General features: G+C 45.8%; 1 protein-coding gene across 3 annotated transcripts in view; it reads left to right on the top strand.

Moving 5' to 3' along the window:
- SCN5A (sodium voltage-gated channel alpha subunit 5) overlaps window positions 1-25975 on the top strand; it is a 307891-nt gene that overhangs the window by 223239 nt on the left and 58677 nt on the right. For all 3 annotated transcript variants that reach the window (XM_083405984.1, XM_083405985.1, XM_083405986.1), the window contains one exon: window positions 1478-1942. In XM_083405984.1, the coding sequence (XP_083262110.1) occupies window positions 1478-1942 (465 nt within the window). The remainder of the gene's footprint in view (window positions 1-1477; window positions 1943-25975) is intronic.

The raw sequence follows: 25975 nt of genomic DNA, 5'->3' as shown, positions 1-25975 counted from the left end.
GAGAGTCAGGGAGCCATGGCAGATTTCTGTTTGGATCCAAGGCCACAGCCATGGGAGAAGGAAGGCCCTCTTGGAGTGTTACTGCTGTGAGACCCTCCATCAGAGGTTCAGGTTATATATGTGTGTAAATAAACCGTATCTTGGAGATTGCAGTGGCTTTCAGCAATATATAGGAAATAAAAGAAGCAATAGAAATGCAATTAAATGCCATACAACATATGGCACAGTGCAATGCAACTGCTACAACAGGCAGAAAAATCATTAAGTGGTCCATCAAGACCTTCAGAAATTTTCCATTGGTGGGTGGGGTGAAGTATAGGATTGCAGCATTGCAGCATTTTGCTTTCCTGCAACTTCGTCTTCTGTCGTTTGGGTCTCTCTGGAGAGTCAGGTTTCATCCCTTGCCAATTTTCATCTGAATTTTCTTCTAGCACTTGGTTGAAGGCTGAATCAAGAGCCTGAATTGGCAAGCTGATACCCTCTTTTCCTCCAGCCAATGGCGAGTGGAAGTTTAAGGTGGTGTTTCTGCCGGCTAGTTGAGAAGGACGTTAGGGCCACCTCTGACAGCTTGGACAAGGGGGTGGAGCAAAGCTGATGGTCTCTCTTCCCCAATCTCTAGTTAGACCCATGGCTAATCAGATCACTTCTATGGAAGGAAGTAATGAAACTTCAGCTAGGGACACAGTTGAGGAATGTGTGGCTGCTGCTGCTGGAATTCCCCAGATCCAGTGACTTCAGTGTTAGGGGAAAATGTCTTCCCAGCTATAGTCTGCTGTAGGGAGTTGTTGATGCTATAATAGGGGAGATGGGCTCTGCTTCTCAAGATGTGTGAAAAGAACAAGGGGACATTCTGGAAGTCCCTCCCATCTGGACTCTCTTCATCTAAGACCTTTACATTGAAAATCCAATAGATCTGAAATAACTCATTCCAGATAACTGCACATGCCTTCATGTCGTGAGATATAAATATAACAAAACCAAAATGCATCTTGCCCGCCTTCCCCCCGCTCTTTTCTTTTAAATCACCTAATTTTGTAGGCACTTCTATTAACTCTGCAAATTAAGAATGAGCACAGTGCGAAAGGAGGAATATTATTGCAGTGGTCGAAGGCATTCTCTCGCCATATGTCAGGGTTCCCCTCAAAGTAGGTCATTCAATTCCCAAAATGAATAAAGCTTGGGCAGGTTTTCCCTTCTCCTGTGTGAGCAAATGAGTGTGGGTGAGGTGTGTATGTATTCTGTGTGCTGTGATAAAATCTGGGCTTGCAGCATTGAGGGTGGGCTCAGGAAGCCTGTCCCAAGCTGTTGTTGGACTACAACTCCCATCATCCCTTGTAATCAGGATTAGTGGTCAAGGGTGATGGGAATTTTAGTCCAACAACACCCAGAGGCCCAGGTCTAAGAAACACTGTGTCTACCACTTGAGCTATGGCCATTTCCCAAACAAAATGGCTGACACCCCTTCCTTTCCTTTCAGGTGTTGAACCTGTTCCTTGCCTTGCTGTTGAGCTCTTTCAGTGCCGATAACCTTTCTGCTCCGGATGAAGACGGGGAGATGAACAACCTGCAACTCGCCTTTGCGCGCATCAACAGGGGGCTCAATTACGCCAAACGTGCCATGTGGGATTTCTGTTGCAGCGTCCTCCGGCAGCCGAAGGCGACTGCTGAAAAAAAAGCCATGATGAAGCTTGCGGCTCAGAACCCAGCTGTCGTCCACAACTGCGTCAACAACCACACGGGCATGGAGTTTGGCAAGGAAGAGGACCACCACAAGGAGAACCACACCGCTAGCGACGGGGTTGAGGGAAACCGGGAGAAGCAGCAGGTGGACCACAACGATGACTTCATGACCAACCCAAACTTGTCCATCTGTGTCCCCATTGCTCCGGGAGAGTCTGACATTGAGGATGATGAGCAGAGCACATTTACGGAAACGGACCAGGTAAGCTGCTCATCCTTCAGTAATTCTTTGATGTGGTGAACAACTTTGGGGGGCCTGGAGACAGTGTGGTAGACACTGCTACTGTAGCACATGCTATGTGGCTTCCCACGCTGAGGGGTGGAGGTTTTCTCTTGTCTTCTTAGCCCTGTTGCTAGCAGTGGTGCAGCACTGGGGGAAGAGGCTGCAATTTGATCCTTAATCTATGGTAGCCTCACAAACCCAGGCCTACGCCACAAGTGGCACCCAAACTGCAGGTTAGACATCCATGGGTACGACCATAGCATCTCCCTTGGCTTGGCTTGGTATTATAGTATATTTGAAGTATATTTGAAGAAATAGCTGGATATAATTTTTTGTATATTTGTATATTACTGGGCTTGCGCCTCCTGGTCACGACAGGGATGTTTGTCTCTATTGAAATGGAGCTGAATAATGTGTTTGAGCTTTTTGGTATGCAGAGAGTTCAGTGTATGGCTTGTGAATTTGGCTAAAGTGTAGACTTTGCATGTTTCAGTTGCACACACAGAGAGATGCTTGTAGAGTAAGAAAATAATGGTGTTTATTATAGGAAACAAATAACTCGGATAGAAAAAGTTTCTTGTTTTAAGCTAGCTAGCTAATTTGGAGAAGGGAGAGGCAGCTATGTCTCAGTATCCTTTGTTTCTAGAGGATGGAGCCAAGGTCCCAGAGAGAGGTGTGAGGAGGAGGAGGTTGCAAACTGGATGAAACCTAAGATGTATCAGTCTAACTGTAAAGACATAGGGAGGTCAGCAAAGAGACCGAAGGTCTAGGAATCTGGAGGTCCCTTGGTCTATCTGTTTTCATTCCATGCAAACTCCTCTAGCAAGCTTCCAACAATGTCTGTGGCCTACAAGGACATATCACTACACCCCTGGCTTGATTTTAGCTGTCATTCCCTCTCCATAGGGAATCATGGGAACTGTAGTTCTGTGAGGGATCTAGGGATCCCAAGCAGAAAATTCTCAGTATCCGCATGAGGATACTAGGATTCTTTAGATAAAGCCATGACAGTAAAAAGCACACAAAACTGGTGCAGCTTTGTAGAATAGATGTTTTCCAAACGTCATTTCTGCCTGCGTTGTGGTTTCCTTCAAAGCCTTGGCAAAGTAGAGATGGGCTTTTATTCAGGCTTTGGAGTTTTGAGCGGGGAGAATGTCATAGTGTGACTCAGTTTCTTATACCCTCTGAATGCTTTTATGTTTGAAAGTGATTACTATAAAAATGGCTGTCGATAATTCAAGTTATAAAATGGAAGAGAGCCTCTTTGTAAGAAGGTTGTAGAGTTCCTTGGTTCGATCGCCAAGGCCTCAGTATTGTGTATCTCTTTCTGAGGAATCCCAGAGACTGAAATGTTACTTCGGGGTGATGTGTAGGGAAAGGGGCCAGCATGTTTCACAGGAAGACAAGGCAGTAAATGAGTTCCTTATCTTGTCTCCATTTTTGACGTTTTAATGTGCTTTTGATGTCTTTGGGGCAGTTGAATAGGGTTTTTATCTTGTGCACTGAAGTGGGTGTTTTCATGGCATTCCCATTTTTCATACAGAGATTTCGTGTGTGTGTGTGTGAGAGAGAGAGAGAGAGAGAGAATGAGAATGTGTGTGAAACATTGCTAGTTGTGAGCGCGTAAAAGACTGAGGAGAGGACACCGGAAGACTCCCTTCTCTAACACTTTCTCTCAGGCCTTAGGGTCATGGTTGTGGGAAATTTTGAATTGATCAACGATTGAAAGGGCTAGCAGAAAGGGTCTGCTCACAAACTCCTGTCAGAACCAAAACTCTCTGGTCAAGACCTGTTTTCTCCAGCAACAGAAGCTTTTATGGAGCCCTCTGCATATTGTGCCCTCTTCACACCTTTGCTTCTGCTAGGAAGCGTCTGGCTGTGCCGCATAATAAAGGGAAGCAAAACTTCTGTTCCATTTCCCCCACACTTCCCCATTTCCCATCAAATTTCCTTCCTCTTCTCCAGCTGCCGCCAACCTGCAACCCTATGCATAGGGGAAAGCGGATGAGGGCTACAACAGAAGGATGAGACGGGAAAGGGGTTCTCACTGAGAAGCCTGTGGGGTCTGGAATCAATGTGCAGGTCATCAGCTGCCTAGCTCAAGGGTTTTCAATTCTTTTGTTTTCCTTTTTTAAATTCTTCATATTTGGGCGTCATCTCCATCAGGACCTTTGCGTACTGCAGGGAAGACAGCACCTTAGGGTCCTTGCACAGTTTTCACATAGCAGTGACCCAACAGATCTAACTAGGTGCCCTGTATGAACTACAGTGGTACCTCGGGTTACATACGCTTCAGGTTACAGACTCTGCTAACCCAGAAATAGTGCTTCAGGTTAAGAACTTTGCTTCAGGATGAGAACAGAAATCTTGCTCCAGCAGCGCGGCGGCAGCAGGAGGCCCCATTAGCTAAAGTGGTGCTTCAGGTTAAGAACAGTTTCAGGTTAAGTACGGACCTCTGGAACGAATTAAGTACTTAACCCGAGGTACCACTGTATTGACATTAGGCAGGTCCCCTTGCTATATTGTTTTAGGCACCAGCTGAAAACTTTAAAAAACAAACAAACCAGCAAACCTATCCCAGCATATAATTTAGTTACTATTTTCTGTCTGTCTGACTCTCTGTGAATTGTTTTGAGGGTTTAGGCTGTGTTTTATCTTCAATGTTGTCCTGTGCATCAGTTAGAAATCTCTGTAAGCAGTTAATAAATCTTTCCAGAGAAATAAATGATAAACTGAGAGTGCCAAACAAACACCAGAAAGTCACAAATGATGCTTGGCTTCTATTCCGTTTATGATCCTTTCCACCACGGAGCCTCCGCTGAGCTTGTCCATCTGCGTCCCATTGCAGGGAACCTCTGATGAATCCAAGGGAGTACAGTCTGAAGACTGCTATCCCAAATTCTACAGTAATGGATTACCATAAATTAAGCAGCTTTGGGCTTGATTTCTTACAGCTTGCAATCCACACAGATTCAGAGGCCCTTGATCAAATCCTTTATCTGGGTTCAAACTGGAGTCCATTTCCTCCTCCACCCAGTCTTTGTGAAGAACATTCCAAAAGCTGTGCATATCTAATTATTATTCCTCTTGAAGGACTTATTCCATCTGGAGGAATAATTAAGCAAATGTGCATAATTTAGACCTAGACTCACACAGAACAATACTGATGTTTTCAGTGCTGCACCAGTGGGGGTTTTCTTGACCTTATTTCTCCATCCCTTAAGCAAATGTTGCTGCAACCTTGCAAGTCCTTATCTAGGTGGTTCCTCGCCATTTTCACGCTGCGCCTCCAAATATTTAGTTAGTGGTGGCGGCTTGATGATGTCGCAGATGCAGTGTGCAATCAGGTTCATTGAAGAATGAGATCAGTTGGGTTGATATCTTTCCCTAAGCATGTAGAGTCCACCTGATAGAAAAGCCTTGCAAATAAGTTTGGAAATGTTTCCAGCCCTGGAAATATTTTACTTGAATACTTGACTACCCACACCTGTATTAACCACTTTTGACCTAGAAGTTGCCGGCTCACGTAAGTGGTTTTTAACAGTCTCCGTCCACAGAATGTCCTCCCACGAGGACAGCATTGCTGGATCAGTACAAAGGTCCGTCTTGTTCACTATAGGAGCAACTGCAACTGGGTAGGGTGCCAGCTTTGCATGCAAAAAGCTCTTGATTCATAGAATTGTAGAGTTGGGAGGTCCTCTATTCTAAGCCCTGCAATGTAGGAATATTTTGCCCAACGTGGGGCTTGAACCCACAATCCTGAGATTAAGTGTCTCATGCTTTACTGACTGAGCTATCCCAGGTCCACAGCATCCGTCTCCACCATCTCCAGGTAGAGGTGGGCTGGGGACCCTGTCTGAAGCTCAGGAGGACCACTGTCCATCATCTGATAATCCCCTACTGTTAATGATTTCTTCCCTTTCTAACATCCACCACTACCTCCTTTCCCTCAGAATAGCTACTGCAGGAGACCCTTTGTCAAGGGAAGCCCAGTGGCTTTGCAAGGGATGGTTGTGTACTCCTCATCTAACTAATATTCCTGATCAGACATAATCTACATGCCTGAGGAGCTGGCTTGCATCTCAACTATTTTCTTTTAAACACTTCTTTTTTTAAGTTGGTTCTGGGAGTTGGAGCATGTTGTCTGGGTAAAGAAAGCTCATTCTTTCCGCTCATCAGTTGTCCCGAGCTCATTGATCGTTGGCCAATGCACATTTTCTGTACGGCATTAATTAATTCCTCCCAACCTTCAGCAGTTGGTTTTCTCGGTAGTTCTGCGTCTGTCTGATCAAAGAAACGAATCTTAGTTCTTGATTGCTCGTGCTTGATTAACTTTGTTTGTTTTTGTATGGCTCCATTAGCAGATTTACTTGTGTTTAGTTCCTGGCAGTGGGAAGAGGAAGGCGCAGAGCCATCTCACAGAACTGCAGGAGGAGAAAGAAGTGTTATCAGAACAGAGAGCAGGAAGTGTGTGTGTGTTTGTTTGTTTGTTTGCTTGTTATTGTTTGTTTGTTTGCTGAAAGTATTTACCTTCTGCTCTAAAAGGCATAAAAGAAAAACTGTTTTCAAAACAGCCACAGCAGCGCTCTGTCCAATACAGCGGAAAGAGGGCTCTAGGTTACAACAAACCTGAAAGGTGACAGAAAAAAGGCTGGGTTAGATGAAAAGGTCCTTTCAGCTGCCACCACAACAACAAATAGACGCTAGGCAAGTTTCCTTGGGGAGGGCATTTCAGAACAGAAGGAGCCCCGGTGGAAAATGTCCTTTCCTCCATCACTGGGTTCCTTACTTCTAAGGCAGGAGAATGCAGAGCAGACCATCTTAGGATGATCTTAATGTCCAGGCATATTTGCGTGGGAGACGCTGGTTCTGCAGTTACCCAGGTTTTCAGCTGTTCAGCACATAAAAGGAAAGAACTGTCATTTGGGAGAGTGCTTGGAAGCAGGCTGGTATCCAGGGTAACTGTTTCAAACCTGTCGTGATGTGCTCCCTTCCACTGGCCCTATTAGAATGGGAGCTGCCCTGTATTGTAGTAGCTGAAGTGTTGGGCTAGTCTACAAGGGCAGCTCCTCTTGCAATGCATCACAGTAGTCCCATGTTACTGGAGCACAGGTAACTGTGGGAATGCTATCTCTGTCTAGAAGAGGATACAGGTAACTTGCCAACCTTAACTAGTGGAAAATGCTCCAGGCCATGAAAAGCCCCATAGACGCCTCCAAATTTTGTGATGCAGGTTCACTTATTTTCAAAGATTTCAGCCTGATTGCAACATGCCAGTAGCAGGAGAGGGCCAGAGCCAAAAGTGAGCAGAGCAATAGATGTGACTCTTACCTTTGTACCTTAGGGAATAATAATAATAATAATAATAATAATAATAATAATATTTATACCCCGCCCATCTGGCTGGGTTTCCCCAGCCACTCTGGGCGGCTTCCAACAGAACACTAAAATACAATAACCTATTAAACATTAAAAGCTTCCCTAAACAGGGCTGCCTTCAGATGTCTTCTAAAAGTCTGGTAGTTGTTTTTCTCTTTGACATCTGGTGGGAGGGTGTTCCACAGGGCGGGTGCCACCACCGAGAAGGCCCTCTGCCTGGTTCCCTGTAACTTGGCTTCTCGCATTGAGGGAACCCCCAGAAGGCCCTCAGCACTGGACCTCAGTGTCTGGGCAGAACAATGGAGGTGGAGACACTCCTTCAGGTCTACTGGACCGAGGCCGTTTAGGGCTTGAAAGGTCAGCACCAACACTTTGAATTGTGCTCGGAAACGTACTGGGAGCCAGTGTAGGTCTTTCAAGACTGGTGTTATATGGTCTCGGCGGCCACTCCCAGTCACCAGTCTAGCTGCCGCATTCTGGATTAATTGTAGTTCCCGAGTCACCTTCAAAGGTAGGGTGCATTGTAGTAGTCCAAGTGGGAGATAACTAGAGTATGCACCACTCTGACAAGACAGTCTTCCATGCAAACACCAGAGAATTCTAGGCACCCAATTCTCTCCATTCTCCAAGCAAGAGGCAGTGCCACACTTCAAGGGTGTGTTCCAGCTAGAGGAGGGTGTGGAGCCAATGAAATGAGTGGCATGGGAATGGAAAGTCCTGAGGGCCAGACAGAGAGATTTGGAGGGCCCCATGTGTCCCTCCGGGCCCGGGGTTCCCCACCCTCTCCTAGGAGGCTATGTCTCTGCCAGCCTCCAGAGTGACTCCAGGAAAACTAGTTTGGGGTCGCGAATGGCTTCCAAAGGCCACAATTAAGGGAGCTAAGATTTTGGTATACACATTAAAACACAAGTGTGCTGTGACTGAGATCTGGGATGAGCGAATGGGGCAGCAGGACAGCTTTGGGGAGGGAACTTCCTCTTGCCCATTGCTACCCCCTGGAGTTGTCCTCGCCCTGCTTCCTTTGCCAGGTTTGCCTCCTCCATTTGTTTCTTGGTCTGTTTCCCTGACCTGCCTTGCTGTATCCTGAATTGCCCTCAAGTGCCCCATCTGACCCACAAAGCCCCCTGCCACCCCACCTGGCTCCTAGGTGGCTGGGCCTCTACCCGAGAATACCAGAGAGCAGAAAAAGCAGAGATCGCTTTCAAAGAAAAGGCAAAGACATAAAGACAGCATGGGAATACATGTTGATATAAAAAAATCCTTATAGTCAGTCAATCTCCCTATAATCTATTCAGCTGATATTTAGCCTTCACAAGATGACAACTGCACTGGCTCTCTGCATCACTTCCCTCTGTGGGTTGAATTTGCTGTCGTTCACCCAAGAAACACGGCAAAGGCAGCAGATGGGTCAGTGTTCCTTAATGAATATCCGTGTCTGACATCCATCACAGGGGAACCCACCATTCTGCCCCCAGATTTTTTCCTTGGGGGGGATTCCTGTAATGAAGTAGATTTGTCTCGGGAGTCGCTGCTGATATAAATCAGGCAAAAGGAACTCGGATACATGTGACGGCAAGTCCGGAGCAAAAAAGAACCATTCCCTCCACACGCACAGGAACCCATCTCATAACAAGGTCGCTTGCCAATGCGATTAACCTATTGGGCTGGGAGAGAAGTCGGAATGTTGACATACTTATTTCTGCATTTCCCCAAAGTGCAGTTAACGTAATGGACCCAATACCAAAGTCCACTGAAGAGCCGAGCAGTCAGTGAAAAGCGTGGGGCCTTGCATGATTCAGCTTTGTGTAGGATCACTTGAGGCGACTGATTAAAGCAGTTATTGTATTCGTTTCTTACTATGTTATGCATGATTGTGTTTTCATTTTGTAAAGTGCCCTGTGATCCTCAGATGAACGGCGGCATAGAATTATTATTATTATTATTATTATTATTATTATTATTATTATTATTCTCCCACTACCCTGCCACCAAAGACTCGGGTGGAAGATTGTTGTGTTTGGGAGACCTTTGCCTTGGGGTTTCTTAGTCAGTGGGTCTCTGTGTGGGTAGTACAGCATGGCTGTCAAAAGTGCTATGGATCTCAACCTGGAAACTGAAACTGCTTGTTTTGTTACCCAGGGAGAAAAACCAATGCTAGGATATGCAATCTGACACAAAATTGTATTACAACTTCCTTCCAAACACATAATTCAAGGGAAGACAATGCTTCGTACCCTCAGTATGAATTGCCTTTTGTGTTGATGCCAGAGAACTCATCAGATTAGATTAAGTGAGGAGCCACAAAGCCAATTCAAAGTGAGGACAGTGTTCCATTGCCTGAATCTGAATTGGCTTCACAAAGTTGCCATGTTGCCAGATCTGGTTAGCTATGTGCCATCACATTTATTATTGCCAGTAGTACATGTGAAAAGGATCTAGGGATCTTGAGTAGGCCACAAGCTTAACGAGTCAGCAGTGTGATGCAGCAGCAAAAAAAAAAACCTACTGCTACTCTACAGGCTGGGGGACACGGGTGGCGCTGTGGGTTAAAGCCTCAGCACCTAGGACTTGCCGATCGAAAGGTCGGCAGTTCGAATCCCCGCGGCGGGGTGCGTTCCCGTCATTCGGTCCCAGCGCCTGCCAACCTAGCAGTTCGAAAGCACCCCGGGGTGCAAGTAGATAAATAGGGACCGCTTACCAGCGGGAAGGTAAACGGCGTTCCGTGTGCTGCGCTGGCTCGCCAGATGCAGCTTTGTCACGCTGGCCACGTGACCCGGAAGTGTCTTCGGACAGCGCTGGCCCCCGGCCTTTAGAGTGAGATGAGCGCACAACCCTAGAGTCTGGCAAGACTGGCCCATACGGGCAGGGGTACCTTTACCTTTACCTTTACTCTACAGGCTGCATCAACAGAAGTATAGTGTCCCGATCAAGGGAAGTAATAGTACCGCTCTGTTCTGCCTTGGTCTGACCCCACCTGGAGTACTATGTCCAGTTCTGGGTGCCACAATTTAAGAAGGATATTTGCAAGTTGGAACACGTGCACAAGAGGGCAACCAAGATTATCAAGGGTCTGAAAACAAAACATTATGAGGAATGGTTGAGGGAGATGAGTATGTTTAGCCTGGTAAAGAGGAGATTGAAAGGAGATGTGGTAGCCATCTTCAAATATCCAAAGGGCTCTCACATGGAAGATGGAGAAAGCTTGTATTCTCCTGCTCTGGAAGGTAGGACCTCAAGTTACAAGAAAGGAGATTCCAACTAAACATCAGGAAGAACTTTCTGATAGTAAGAACTGTTCCACAGTGGAACTGTCTCCCTCAGAAGATTGTGGACTCTCCTTCCTTGGAGGTTTTTAAGCAGAGGTTGGATGGCCATCTATCATGGATACTGTAGTTGAGATTCCTGCATTGCAGGGGGTTGGACTAGATGACCCTCGTGGTACCTTCCAATTCTACAATTTTATGATTCTATGATCTGTTTTCTATACCAACTAAATTTCCTTGGCTTAAATTGTGCACACTAAGCACACCTGCATAATTTCTCTTAACTTTATTCCATGATTGTTGCAAATGAAACCTGCATTTCTCAGGAAGCTGGGTTCTGCACACAGTTCTGTGCTTTCCGCTGCCAGCCCATGAAGCCATGCTGCATCAAGCACTGTATAGGAGTTCCTGTCCTAATAATAATAATAATAATAATAATAATAATAATAAATTTGTTATTTATACCCCGCCCATCTGGCTGGGTTTCCCCAGCCACTCTGGGCGGCTTCCAGCAAAATATTAAAATACAGTAGTCCGTCAAACATTTTTTTTAAAAAAAATATTATTTATACTCAGTTAAAGGGGGCTGTACTTATAATAATAATAATAATCTAATAATATTTTTTTATTTATACCCCGCCCTCCCCAGCCAAGGCCGGGCTCAGAGCGGCTTACAAGATGAATGATTACAACTTAAAAACAAAAGTAAAATACAACATTAAAATAATGGAACATTAAAATATTAAAATGTAGCCTCATTGCAAGAGGAGAAGGAAAAGAAAAAAGAAAGAAAGGGAGGGATCGTTGCCCTTCATGATCTTGTACAGTGGTACCTTGGGTTACATAAGCTTCAGGTTACAGACACTTCAGGTTACAGACTCCGCTAACCTAGAAATAGTGCTTCAGGTTAAGAACTTTGCTTCAGGATAAAAACAGAAACCGTGCTCCGGCAGCACAGCGACAGCAGGAGGTCCCATTAGCTAAAGTGGTGCTTCAGGTTAAGAACAGTTTCAGGTTAAGAACGGACCTCCGGAACGAATTAAGTACTTAACCCGAGGTACCCCTGTATAGTATAGAGAGACATCAAAGATTAGCAACAATGGCCGCTCTTTTTTCTTTTTCCTTTTGTCGAGTACTAGTGTTCCTGAGCTCCCACTCCAGTGAAGAGCATCAGATAACAGTCTTAACAACAACAAAAAAGTCCAGGAATTGAGTTTGGGAGAAGCCCAGAGGATTTCAAGAAAGCAGGGCGCATTGTGCTTTTGAGCACAGCAATTGGAAAGTTCAGATGGTGAGATAGCATTTCTCCTGCTGTTGAGCGTTGTGTAGTTTAACTGAGCAAAATTTAATTTCCACAAGTATTTCTGTTATCCAGGCCTACACTGGACAGCAGCCACCTTTGCTGAGCAAGGACCAGTTTTGAGCAGTGCAATAAAATAGCACACCTCTGAAAATATCCCGTGCCTAAATAGGAAGCTCTGGAAGAGGAAGAGCGGAGCAAAAAGTACACATCACTTTCCCTTTGATGTTTTCTATGGCACCCAAATGGCATCCATTTGGGCAGGTGCACCATGTCTCTTCGCTCCTCCACATGCCAGTGTGTCGTAGTGATTAAGAGCGGTGGACTCTTGATCTGGTGAGCCGGGTTCGCGTCTCCGCTCCTCCACATGCAGCTGCTGGGTGACCTTGGGCCAGTCACACTTCTCTGAAGTCTCTCAGCCCCACTCACCTCACAGAGTGTTTGTTGTGGGGGAGGAAGGGAAAGGAGAATGTTAGCCGCTTTGAGACTCCTTAAAGGGAGTGAAAGGCGGGATATCAAATCCAAACTCTTCTTCTTCTTCTTCTTCTTCTTCTTCTTCTTCTTCTTCTTCTTCTTCTTCTTCTTCCTCTCATTGGAGAAAGGCTATGACTTAATGGTTGAGCAAACCTTTTGCATTTAGAAGGCCCAAGACTCAGAGTATGGCATTTCCAGGCAGACCTGGAAAGAATCCCAATTGAAGAGGCATTACCAGTCAGCGCAGACAATAATGAGCAAGATGGACTCAGTGTGGGCGTTCTTATGTACTGTCTAGCCCAAACCTTTAGCTGTCTTTGTGGCATGGAAAGGAGTTGAATGTAGGATTGACTGGTTCACATCTAATAGCACTCTGTTGTAGGGATCATAGGATTGTAGAGTTAGAAATGGGGGAGAAATTTGCTTTGTCCACTTCTTCCAGCAGACTGACCCTTTCTGAGCTCCCAAAGTCACCAATTGTTCAAAGTGCAGCTTCCAGTTACACCACATATTTCTCCAGGTTTTGAAATCCATTTTTGGCACACAACATGTTCTCAAAAATAAGTTCTTTACATAAATGTTTGCACAAAATGCTGTGTTTACTGGTTTTAAGGAAAATAATGTATACAATGGCACAGCACAGGCTGGAATAGGGTGCCAGGGATGGGAAGAAATTTGATTAAGATTGTGCTCAAAAATGAACCAGCCCAATTCACACTTTCCAAAACAATGCAACAACTGAAAACACAGCTGCCCTTCAAAATTCACACTTCTCTGAATTTAGCAGTCCCGTTCCCAGCCAAGGAATGTGTACAAAAATTGCATCTACTAGGGTAAACTGAGTTAGGGAAAATTGCTCAGCAAAAAACCCTGTGCTTTAGGCAAAATTGCACGCAAAGGTGTATATTTTGAAACCAGAAATGGGAACCCATGTCCCTCTATCTGGTAGTTGTAGTCAGACATCATCATCCCTGACCCAACAGGTGAGTCCAACATCTGGAGGGCCAGACAATCCTCATCCCTGCTTTAGATGGTAATCTTCTACACAGCTGCTTGGGATTAAGCCCCACTGTAGTAGGACTTATATGAGAGTGAGTACATGTATAACCGCCCAGGTAGTAAGGCTGACTTTCTACCATTAGCAGGGCCTTTTCTTGGGCGACTCGGGAGTTGTGGAATGCTGTCCACTGTCTCTATGTACCCTGTCAGGTGGTGGTGTGGTTGCTCAAGAGCAAACAGGCAAGACTCCGACCTGTCTTTTCCAAGCTTTATTCTCAGTGCAAACTATTTACAATGAAGAGCGTCGCAAGTTCATGTCTGGCTCAGTTGCTAACAGAATCTGGGAGTGGCCGGTCCTTGTACCTCCCCCAGCATAACAGTCACGTGACCCCCTTCCTTCTCCTCCCCTCTCTGCGCTGAAACCACTGAAAAGAGTGGGCGCTGGCAAAGGGGTACTTCCCTCCCCTCCGCTTTGCTCAGGCTCTGTGTTGAGGCTCTCCCTAGCATCTCCTGGTCCCTGCACCTCCTCTCCACTGGAGGCGGGGCTTTCCTCCTTGCCAGAGGAGGAACTGCTTCACAAGATCTTCAGAGGTTCCCTATAACACAACTGTCCTTCCACCTCTCACCTCTGAGCTGATGGCAGTTCCATGACATACCGCTTTTGCCATTAGCGAGAACTGGTTCATCGCATTGGACACTGGGGATTTGGCGAAGATTCTCATTGTTTTCATGTAATTTAAAATGTTTGTTTTATTGTTTTTTACTCTTTTTTGCATGGAAATATTATTATTATTATTATTTAATTCCTGAAGATGACCTGTGACTATTCTCTACTGAATGGCAGTCTAGAAATATGGTATTTATTTAATTTTTAAAATGGTTAGAAATCAGAATTTTGATGTGCACATGTGTGCATGCGCGCGTGTGCACACACAGAGTGTTGTGGCTATTTCACTGTTGCCATTTTTGACCAATGAGGCAGCTTTGTTCTTCACTGGCATCCTTTGGAACGCAGCACACAGGGGCTGTGCTAAACCAGCAGCATTTGCTCACTCGTCTTTGGAAGTTGCCTGTATACATTTGTTATGATGGGCTGACTAATTGGGTCATATGGACATGAGTGAGCTGCCTGCTGCTGCGAGGGAAGCCTTTGCACTTCTCCAAAGCACCCAAATGTAACTTCTAATTTTGACACACAAGCATGCACACACATCCTTCTTTTAAGCTGTGCTCCGTTCTGCATCAGATTTGAGCTGCGGTGATTCTGCAAAGCAGAGGAATGCAATGGCACGGAGGAATCTGCCGTATCTTGAGCAAGATCATTGGCCCACCTAGTCTCCTACTGATTGGCGGCGGCTCTCGGGTGTTTCAGGCAGGGGTCTTTTCCTAGTCTGACCTGGAGATGCCAAAAATTGAACCTGGGACCCTTTGCATGCAAAGCATGAGCTCTGCCATTGAGCTACAGCGCAGTAAAGGGGTGGGAGGGAGATATGTACAGTGTTGTGTTTGGGTGGTCCACAGGGTAGATCAAATATTTCACTCAGCCTGGAGTCAAGGCAGGAGGGAACGTAGGTCAGCAGGAGTCCATCGGGGCATCTGGACAAAACACTTAGAGATCTAACACCACTCATATGCCCCTTTCAGACGTTACTCCATTTAAGAGGTCTCACTGTGGTCTAAGCCAAGGGACTCCTGCAACATGGAGACCAATTCATGCATGAAGGGGGCTCTAGAAGTTACCTCTACCCCAGTGCTATTTATTGACCCCCTTCGCATAGATGCTGGAGATTTAACCTGAGACCTTTTGTATGCAACACATGTGTACTGCCATTGGTCTACAGCCTTTCGCTTCCAGCTGAAGCCCTTGACTGAACACTTTCCAGTCCCAAGTGTGCCAGGTCTCGGTGAGTTATGAACTCTGTGCATTCCCAGCTTGACGCCTTTGCCTCTCAGTAGGTTCTTGGTGAACAATGAGCTTCAGAATATATCACAGTGCAATAGAAATATTAGCTTCTACACCTGCTTTGCAAATGCACACAACACAAGGCAGCACACTGTTTAAGATTCTCTGTCCACCATTGCCAGGTGGGAAGGATCTGCTATGCTAGCTTCCCAACAGGTGGGTCATGGTTGCTTACCAAGAGGGAGAGGCGGAGGGGTGTGGAGGTCAGTGCGGTGCAAATGGGTACCAGATTGGCTCCTGCCAATGTGTTTGCCCTGGGCTGATCTCATAGAATCAGAGAAACCTAGAAACGTAGAGGTGGACATGATCCCAAGGGTCATATAGTTCCAATACCCCAGCGCAGCTCTGCATTTCTGTGATTCTGTGATGTCAGTGCAGCACAAACACATTGGCAGGAGCCAGTCTGGTGTTCTTGCATAGTAGCTTCACCCCACACAATGAGCTGCTTCTGCTGCCTCTCTCCACCCCAGAGTCTTCAGTACCCCTGTATTCCTATGCCTGCCCTCCTTTCAGTTAAGACCTGGTCATTGTTTTTCCTTCCATCACTTACTTTCTCCAGTGTAAGGGACGCTGTCATACACACCTTTGCCCCAAAGATTACTGAATTGCTTATTCAGGACAAGGTGGCGTAGTATGGCACCTAAGGTATGTGAAGCAGAGAAGACAAATGTAATAAACCACTAGTAGCCACAAAAATCCATGGCACTCGAATGAATGATATCAGGCATTGCTCATTTGACAACATGCATTTGGACAAATGCCCAGACTTTAGCCTATATGTCACTCATGCTCTGCTGGGTAGTATTTCAAGGATTCCTCTTTCACCCCCAGAGCAAAAACTCTGCTCTGAAATGAGCATTTCACACAATTTTTGCTTTTGGGGAGAAGTCACGCTGCTACTCAGAAATAATCAAGGGTTTTTTTTGGGGGGGGGTGTACATGTGTGATTTGAGCTGTTGATGCTATCCTGGAGCCACAAACCAAGAAACACTGAATAGATACCCAAGACTTAAGTATGTGTTTCTTTCCTCTAGATTATCAGAGCTTTCATTTCATTTGCAGAAGTAATCTCTGAGTATCTGTCATATATTGCAAGGTTCTGGGGCATGTCTTCAGCTGCCCACTCAGTTCAGACAGGGTTCACAAGCAGATTTATTGGATCCTATCACTTGCTGTGCCCATGAATGCACCAAACTTTCCTCCTGCAATGTTGGCTAAGGAAGGTTGCTTGCGGGTAGACAGCTGTCATTAGCAAAGTCTGAAGAGTCCTGCTGGATCTGACCAGAGGCCCATCTAGTCCAGCATCCATCTCACAGTGGCCAAGCGGATGCCCATGGGAAGTCCTCAAGGAGGACATGGATGTAACAGCCCTCTCTCCACTTCTGAGGGCCAGACAAATTCATGAAAGGCAGGGCTATCAGTGGCTACTAGCAATGATAGATATGTACTTCTTCCACTGTCAAAGGCATCAGGCATCTGAATACCAGTCACAGGTGGACTGGGTGGGCCATTGGTCTGATTCAGCAGGTTTGTCTTACGTTCTTATGGCTTGGCTTCCTTTCAGAGTAGAGGAGGCTGGATAATTTATGGTGGTTTTGTAATATCGGTCTTATTTGCAAATATATACATAGAGCACAAGTGACGTTAAGCAGCACCGGCACTCCTACAAGGCAGGAGTCTACAAGTTCTGGCACCCCAAGTTGCCTTCAGCTTACAGCTCACAGCCCAGCCCTCTCTCCGCTTCTCCCTTTCTCAGAGTTCTTCAGTTTTTACGTCTTGTTGCACATAGAATCACACAAATCTGCCCCCTCCCTTTAGCTCAGGCTTGAAGAACCTCAAACCTGGAGACCATGTTTCTGTTTTACTTACTATATGTAGGGTTTGGTGTCAGCGTTGCTTGTGCAGGTTCTTTGCTGTTCACTTGAGTTCCTTTGATGGTGAGAAAGGTTGGGGTTGGCCTAGGATGTGGTTGTTCATTTGTGGTTGGCTGTGGTGGTCTTTGTTTTCATGTGTGAGTGGGGTGGGTGGGTGTTTTGGATCAGGTTAGCCACATTTATTTTTATGCTGTTGGTGGATTTTTGTCGTTGTCTTGTTGGGCTGTGTATGTGATAAAGGGGAGCCATACCGGGGTGAAGGTGTCTTCTTCTATTTGTCCCCGTGTCAGTTTCAGTTTATTGGTTAATTTTTCTAGCAGGGCTGTTTCCTGTGTTTTGTTCTGAAGTGAACTCCCTGGGGTGCAAGCTTGGGCAGTGTGTATGGAGGTCCTGAGCTGCCCAGATGACAAGACCTTGCTACTGTGGTCCAAAGGAAAGCAGGACAAGACGTTGGGCACTAGCTTGGCTGCAGGTGTTGCTGGAAGAAGGCATACAAGGCGCCATCCATCAATCTTAGGGAATTCACTCCAGATTTGTGTAGGGTTTACTCACCAAGGGTTTGAGACCCATTGGCTACCCTCACCTGGTTTAGTACTTGTGCAGATATCCTGAAGAATCATTGAATTTGAGGGCAGGGGAAGCGTACTCGTTCATAGTCCACAACCTGAGTAAGGTAAAGATAAATGGACCCCTGACCATTAGGTCCAGGTGTGACCGACTCTGGGGTTGCGGCGCTCATCTCGCTTTATTGGACGAGGGAGCCGGCGTACAGCTTCTGGGTCATGTGGCCAGCATGACTAAGCCGCTTCTGACGAACCAGAGCAGCGCACGGAAACGCCGTTTACCTTCCTGCCGGAGCGGTACCTATTTATCTACTTGCATTGGCGTGCTTTCAAACTGCTAGGTGGGCAGGAGCAGGGACCGAGCAACGGGAGCTCACCCCGTCACAGGGATTCGAACCGTTGACCTTCTGATCGGCAAGTCCTAGGCTCTGTGGTTTAACCCACAGCGCCAGTAGTGAAGTTTAAAATGCCACATTGGCTCAGCCCTAGAATATCTTCCAGTTTTATATATGGTTTTGGACAAGAGCACACGAGCCTGAGGATAGCTTCTGATTGCAAACCACAGTCTCTGCTCCAGAGTCATTTCTTGTGTGAGTTCTCTGTTTTTCTTACGGGTTTCTCAAAGCAGTGAAACTGTAAAGCTGCGGTGGCTTTGGTTGCTCTGACACCTCCGACTGCTTTGGGTGGACGTGATGGTACGAGGCTTTCTCAATCACGGTGAAAATGTACAAAAAGCCCTAATTGATTGAAAAGCATCTTCTGTGGTTATTTCAGGCAGTGCCTGGGAGCGGGCGGCAATCGGCAGCGAATGTTAGAAAGCGCACTCCAGTCTTTAAGAGACCGTGTTTGTCAACCCATTACGTTATAATACCTGATTCTTCGTATTGCATTGTGGAGAGAGCCCAATTACCAAGAGGAAAATAAAGTGCACGCTGATTAAAACATCGTCGACGAGCAATTTCTGCTAAAGGTAGTGGCTTTGGGCGCTGCACAATGAACACTTATGAAGCACTCTTGTGCCTTTTGAACTGATAACAGGAGAAATTAGCATTGCCAACGCTGCCCTCTGCCAAGTTCTCCCACTTAAGGCTAATTTTAAAAACAGAACCCTTAGAGGAATGAAGTTGTGTATGTTTTAGAGGAAATAAAGCCGGGCAGGGAGATTTGTATGAATTTAGGGATTGAGGGTGCACTGAATATTCATCATTGTTGATGGGAAAGGGGGTTGCTGAGTGTGTGGGGGGCAGTGTACCTCCCAAACAGAGATTTACAGCCTGGTATTCTCCCCTCTTCTGATGCTGATGTTTTACTGACATCTTCCTTTGCCTTGACGTCCTTCATCTTCTAGTAATCCCAGTAATCAGGGATCCTGTGCAGAACATAATTGCATGGCAGGACCATGTAACCAACCTGTTTGGGTTGTGACGGTGTCCCAAAGCCAGCCTTTTATCCTCAGATGTTCCCTGTTTTGTTGTGCTGTAGGAAGGGGATGTGGGTGGTGCTGTGGGTTAAACCACAGAGCCTAGGACTTGCCAGTCAGAAGGTCGGCGGTTTGAATCCCCGCGATGGGGTGAGCTCCCCTTGCTTGGTCCCTGCTCCTGCCACCTAGCAGTTCGAAATCACTTTGAAGTGCAAGTAGATAAATAGGTACCGCTCTGGCAGGAAGGTAAACGCCTTTTCCGTGAGCTGCTCTGGTTTTGCCAGAAGCGGCTTAGTTATGCTGGCCACATGACCCAGAAGCTGTACGCCGGCTCCCTCGGCCAATAAAGTGAGATGAGCGCCGCAATCCCAGAGTCGGTCACGACTGGATCTAATGGTCAGGGGTCCCTTTACCTTTACCTTTAGGAAGCTTAGGAACATAGGAAGCTGCCTTATACCCTATTAGTCCATCAAGCCCAGAATTAATTACACTCTTTCTGGAAGGGGCTCTCTAGGAATCTTTCCCAGCCCTGCCTGGAGATGTCCGGAATTGGAGCTGGGATCTTCTGCATGCACACAGCACGTGCTCCACCACAAAGACATGACCTTTCCACTCAATAATATTAGTTGAAACTAACTTTGTTCCTGATTCAGATGTTCAGAGAACCGCCATCCACCTGCATGCACAACTGTTGAACTGCTGCTGTCAGTGTTGGAAAGGAAATGTGCGCAGGTAGGGTTTGTAAGCTTTAAGTGAGCTTCCAGTTTGCACCTCTATGAACACTCCTGCTCAGATATAGCAATAGACTGTGGTAGGGGCATATCTGCAAGGTCTGGATCCGCATTGAGATGGGATAACAGGCTCTTGCCACTGTATTTGGGCCTAGCGCAAAGGGTTAATTAGCTGGTTACTGCCTTCTAGCCTGAACTACGTGTCAATGCCGGACAAAATCAATCCCAGGGACCGTTGTGTTGAGCTACTCAAGTCAGTGCTTGATGGTTCTTAGACAAAAGAGTAAATTGGGGTGAAGAACCTTTTACATCATGGGCAAATCTCTGGGGCCTGTGTTTCAGTGGTTGGTGGTGTCAGAGGTTCAATTTTGACTGGGGGTGGGAGCGCAGAATCCATTTATAATAACTTAAAATATGCATTGAGTCCCCATGCCCTTTGCAACAGGAAAACAACAACATGATTTCAAGTAAATTTACTGAGAAATCATAGCAATGTTTGAAGGCGTGTAGTTATAGTATGAACTCAACAAGCCGAAAGCATTTTACAGTGGTACCTCGGGTTACATACACTTCAGGTTACATATGCTTCAGGTTACAGACTCCGCTAACCCTGAAATAGTACCTCGGGTTAAGAACTTTGCTTCAGGATGAGAACAGAAATCGTGCTCTGCCGGCGCGGCAGCAGCAGGAGGCCCCATTAGCTAAAGTGGTGCTTCAGGTTAAGAACAGTTTCAGGTTAAGAACGGACCTCCGGAACGAATTAACCCGAGGTACCACTGTATTTCCTTGCCTCCAAATTACTGCAGTCAGTGACGACCATAAGTGAACTGGCCTTGAGGATACATCAACATTGCCTTGTCAACTGCCCTGGGGTGTATGTATGTTATGAAGAGCAGTATAGAAATTGGCTTTAATAGATAAATCAGCCTTCCCCAATCTAGTGCTCTCCAGATGTTTTGGACTACAACTCCCATCAGCCCTCACAATTGCCTGTGCTGGCCGGGACTGATAGGAATAGGAATAACATCTGGACAGCATCAGGTTGCAGATGGCAGAACTATGAGTTAGGGTTGCCATATCTGAAAAAGTGAAAATCGAGACACAAAAGCTGTGGAGTTTTTTTTATTTTGCCCCAAAGCTGTTGGGTTTGTAAAAATCTATTTTAAAGGAAATTTGCCAAAAATCTACACTTCTAAGTCTTTCTAAATCTACATTTAAGTGAATTCCACCTGGACACTGTTTCTGATGGCCAGATCCCGGCAATGTCTGGGAAATTCCAGACATATGGCAACCCTACATGAGTCTAAGCAGAAGCCTTAAGTTCTCAGTTCTTATTGAGACAGAAAAACTGTATCTGGGCTGCAACGGTTCACACTGCAGGTATGAGCTCCTTTGCTGGATGTTTCTCAATATAGAAATGTCCCTGCATATGAAAAATGAGATATCAAGGTGAATGCTAGGCTAGAATCCTCCTCCTTAAGATGTGCAGGGAGGGACAGAGGATAATTTTATGTAAACTACGTATATCTCTCCTTTCTGTATGGTAAGGTACTCAGCCTTGTGAACTTCTGCCTGCAGCCTGAAATGGTAGTGCTGAAGCACAGGGAGAGCTCTTCACAGAGAACGAGGCTGTAGTTACACAATTTAAATTCCTGTCTCCAAAAGCAACTCACGGAAAGCTACGCTCACACCCCAGTTTCCATTTGTATGCATGAATTTATTGCCTCGCTTGATGTTTTCTACCTTATAAATTACAAAAACCACTGATTCAATAAATATTAGTATGATGAATACTGCCTTGGCAACTCAGCGCTTGACATAAAACAATTACCAACAGATTACATAAGCATCCCACAGTGGGGGATCTTTGCTGTCAATAAAAGTATTATTGTTGCAGCAAACATAATGAATTGTTTGGAATTCAAAAGAAAGTTGTGTGTGTGTGTTTGCACACATATACATACACATACACATGCATACAAATCTGGTTGAGCAGGAAACAGGCCTGGCAGTTGTCTGTGATGTAGTTATTTCTTTTGGAAAACAGTTATCCATTTTCTTTTTTTTACTGATTTTAATGCAGAATTCCTGCCCGCGTGTTCTCAAATTCTGTAAATTATGTTCGGGTATGGGGGGGGGATGAGTTCAATTCAGTTCAAATTTTAATGCAAACCTTCCTAATTTGTACTTTGCAACCCAAAATAAAGCTTTCCGTAGGAAGCGACACTTCTCTGAATTTTGGGGTGCAGTTTCTCCAACTGAATAATGTATTCAAAAATTGTGTCTGTTATGGAAAATTCTGCATAAGATGCATGTTTGTGGGAAAACAATGAATTATGCATTATATATGGGGAAATTGCTTGCAAAAGTGGATATGTAAGGCAAACATCCTTGCAAAAATGTGTACATTTGGATACGATTGCTCTAAAACGCTGATGAATTTTCAAGAGAACTTTTTTTTTTTGAGGTGGTGATTACAATGTAATGATACAGATAAAATGTAATGTTAAAAATGCTGTGGGAAGGGGGTAAATAGGGTTGATTTATTTATTGCACTGTAAACATAGAACCTTGGAGAAAAGCTGAAGTGGATCTCATGTGCTTCTGGTTGATCAACCCAGAGATTTAACTCCTACAGGCTCTGAGAAAGAGGTTAACTGCCCCTCACCCTGACTCCATGTGCAGGGACAGTTCCTGAGATGTGGCAATTCTGTCTCCACTTCCGCTTTCCAACTGGATTTATGGCTGCAATCCTTGGCCCACTTACCAGGGATCAAGCCCCACTGAACTCAATGGTGTCCTCAGAGCGGAGTAGGCATGTCTAGGATTCTGCTGTTTTGTGTCATGTTACATTTCATTGATTATGCAGAATGCCTCAAGTGTAACTGCTGCATCTTATTGTCTTTTGCATAAAGCCCCAATTAGTGCGAAAGAGCCGTATGAATAAAATTATTTGTATTATGCTTGCAATTCGTTCGGGGGAGGGAATGTCGATTTTAAGGAAATGAAAAGTTAATGCGGCTGATTTCTGGCACTGCTTAAGGTTCTCCCTTGTCCATTATGGACTGTTTTTGATGCAGACAAAATTCCAGCTCCCCTGATTGTATCAATGTGATCTTTTGGCCTGTGGAGAATTGATTAAAGTACATGCCCAGCATTTACTTGCAGCACTTTCTTAAGCCCAGGGTACAGTTTGGGGCTGGGGGGGGGGGGGCGGGGGCGCTGAATCAATTGGTAGTAAGTTAAAATATGCATTGAGTCCCATGCCCTTTGCAGCAGGAAATCAGGAATATAATTTCAAATAAATTTCCTGAAAGATCATAGCAGCGTTTGAAGGTGGTGGTTATAGTATGAACTCGGCAAACGGAAAGCATTTATTTCCCCGCCTCCAAATTACTTAGCCAAAAAGCTTTCTTTTGTCTTTACTGCTATTTCAGTCTGAAATGAAACATTTTTCTCTGTTTCTGCTGTGCTGTTCCCCGCAGTGAGGGAACTGTCCAACCATGGCAGGTGGGCTAATAACCGTGACATCAATAATATTAGGCTCATCAAGCACGGGCAGTAAAACATGAGGATGTGGCATGAGCCAAATGCAAAGAGTTGGAAATAACTATTGTTTAAAAAAACCTGTTCTGCTTGTAATTGCCTTTTTAAACAGCAGGGAAAGCCCCTCCTCAAAGCTCTCCTTAGCAAACCATTGAAACCAGGCAGAGCGTTGTTAATGTGTTTCAGTAGCAAGGGGAGTTAAGGCAGTTTGATGCAGTTGTACAATGGCCACGCACATCACCCAAAAAGGAGAGCCAAAGAGAACCTAGATTTTGCATAAAATTCGCATATGCTCAAGTGTTGGTGCTGACCTTTCAAGCCCTAAACGGCCTCGGTCCAGTATACCTGAAGGAGCGTCTCCACCTCCATCATTCTGCCCGGACACTGAGGTCCAGCGCCAAGGGCCTTCTGGCGGTTCCCTCGCTGCGAGAAGCCAAGTTAAAGGGAACCAGGCAGAGGGCCTTCTTGGTAGTGGCGCCGGCCCTGTGGAATGCCCTCCCACCAGATGTCAAGGAGATAAATAACTACCAAACTTTTAGAAGACATCTGAAGGCAGCCCTGTTTAGGGAAGCTTTAAATGTTTAATAGGTTATTGTATTTTAGTGTTTTGTTGGAAGCTGCCCAGAGTGGCTGGGGAAGCCCAGCCAGATGGGCGGGGTATAAATAATAAATTATTATTGTTATTACAATTATTATTTGTATGTGTAGGTGCAAATTTAGAAACAGTTATTGCAATTTAAATAGAAATGCAAACTATCTGATCATAGTGGGGAAGACTCTGATCAGGTAATCTGCATGCCTGCTTAGTCTGTTCTCCAGGTGCCAACCGTTGACAACACACTTCAAGGTCCCTGCTCTCTCTTCTTATGTTTTTTAATCTTCAAACTGTATTTGGACCAGGCAGCCCTGTAAAGAGAGGGCAGCCCTCTTGACGCACAGCCACTCTGCAGAGTTGGCAGAAAGACTTGCGCAATGAGAACAGCTTGGGCGTCTGGGCACAAATCTGCTTCTCTTTCGGTTGGGAGCATGGTGTGGAGGCTGGCTCCTGTATTGGGCTTGGGCCTAGAAATAAACATGACAGTATGTTACTCCCAGGGAAATGAATGCAGGATTGCACTTATAGCTTACCTCAAAGGAGAGATGAACATTGTTGTTGTTGTTTAGTTGTTTAGTTGTTTAGTTGTTTAGTCGTGTCCAACTCTTCGTGACCCCATGGACCAGAGCACGCCAGGCACTCCTGTCTTCCACTGCCTCCCACCGTTTGGTCAGACTCATGTTTGTAGCTTCGAGAACACTGTCCAACCATCTCGTCCTCTGTCGTCCCCTTCTCCTTGTGTCCTCCATCTTTCCCAACATCAGGGTCTTTTCCAGGGAGTCTTCTCTTCTCATGAGGTGGCCAAAGTATTGGAGCTTCAGCTTCACGATCTGTCCTTCCAGTGAGCACTCAGGGCTGATTTCCTTAAGTATGGATAGGTTTTCAAATTCTTCTTTGGCTCAGCTTGCAGAAGGGATCTTCTGTCCTTCAGCCCTGCTTTGAAGGTCTGCCTCTAGGAAAACTTGGGCCAGAGCCCCCCAGAAAAATTCCATGCGGGATGAGATGGTCAACTGCAGGAGTATGCTTTGGGCTCCAGCTCCCAGTTTTCCCATGGGCCAGTTTTTCAAATCTGTGCCCTCACAAAATAATGGAGATATGTTCCACCTTGACTTTCCTAGTGGAGAGCTCCGAAGAGCAAATATGTATTGCTTCAGCTTGGGTGAGAAGCAGTCTGTTTCACTTCCGATCTAATGTGAGTTGTGAGCAGTTCCTCTGTCTCTAAATGCTGGGGACAGCTGGTTTGAAACCTACCCTCCTTCCTCAGGCTACCGTGCCCGAGCCGCAGAAGAAAGCAAAGGGCATGGAGCAGTGGGCCAGTCCTCCCCACTGTTCACCCTTCTCTACCCACACCCAACTAACTCATCAACCTCCTATCCTCCTCCTGAGGAGCTCAGGAGCTCGTTCTGCGCCGGATTTAGTCCCTAGCAGTTTTAACATGCAAACCTGGGAGGTCTTGTCTTGGCTTAGCACAGGGGTGAGGAACCTCAGGTCCAGGGCCTGAATGCAGCCCTCCAGACCTCTCTGTCTGACCCTTAGTCTCTCACAAGAACACATCACTTCCCCAGACAAACCCCCTACCCTCCTTAAGAGATTTTTGTCTGGCAAGAAGATGTCCTTCACCACCTCTGGCCACTTCTACAAAGGTTAATATTTACATTCAGTGCTCCGCCTCCTTTTTTCTCTGGCCCAACCCCACAGCTGACAAATGGCCCTCAGGGAATGCAGGCCCTCTGACATCCCACTGATCAAAATGGGGGTCCTCGTTTTTTGGCCCTGAGCTGTTGCAGTGTGTGTTTTTCTTTTTGTGAATCTGGATGAAGGGGTTTTCTCAAGGCGGTGGAGGGTGTGTGTGTTTTGTCCCATTGGAGTAGCCCTTCTTCTGATAGGAAATGCTCTGCGGGAGGG

Source organism: Podarcis tiliguerta (genome assembly GCF_965153285.1).
Source record: "Podarcis tiliguerta genome assembly, chromosome: 12".
NCBI classification, from domain to species: domain Eukaryota; kingdom Metazoa; phylum Chordata; class Lepidosauria; order Squamata; family Lacertidae; genus Podarcis; species Podarcis tiliguerta.
This window is presented reverse-complemented; position numbering and strand designations above follow the sequence as displayed.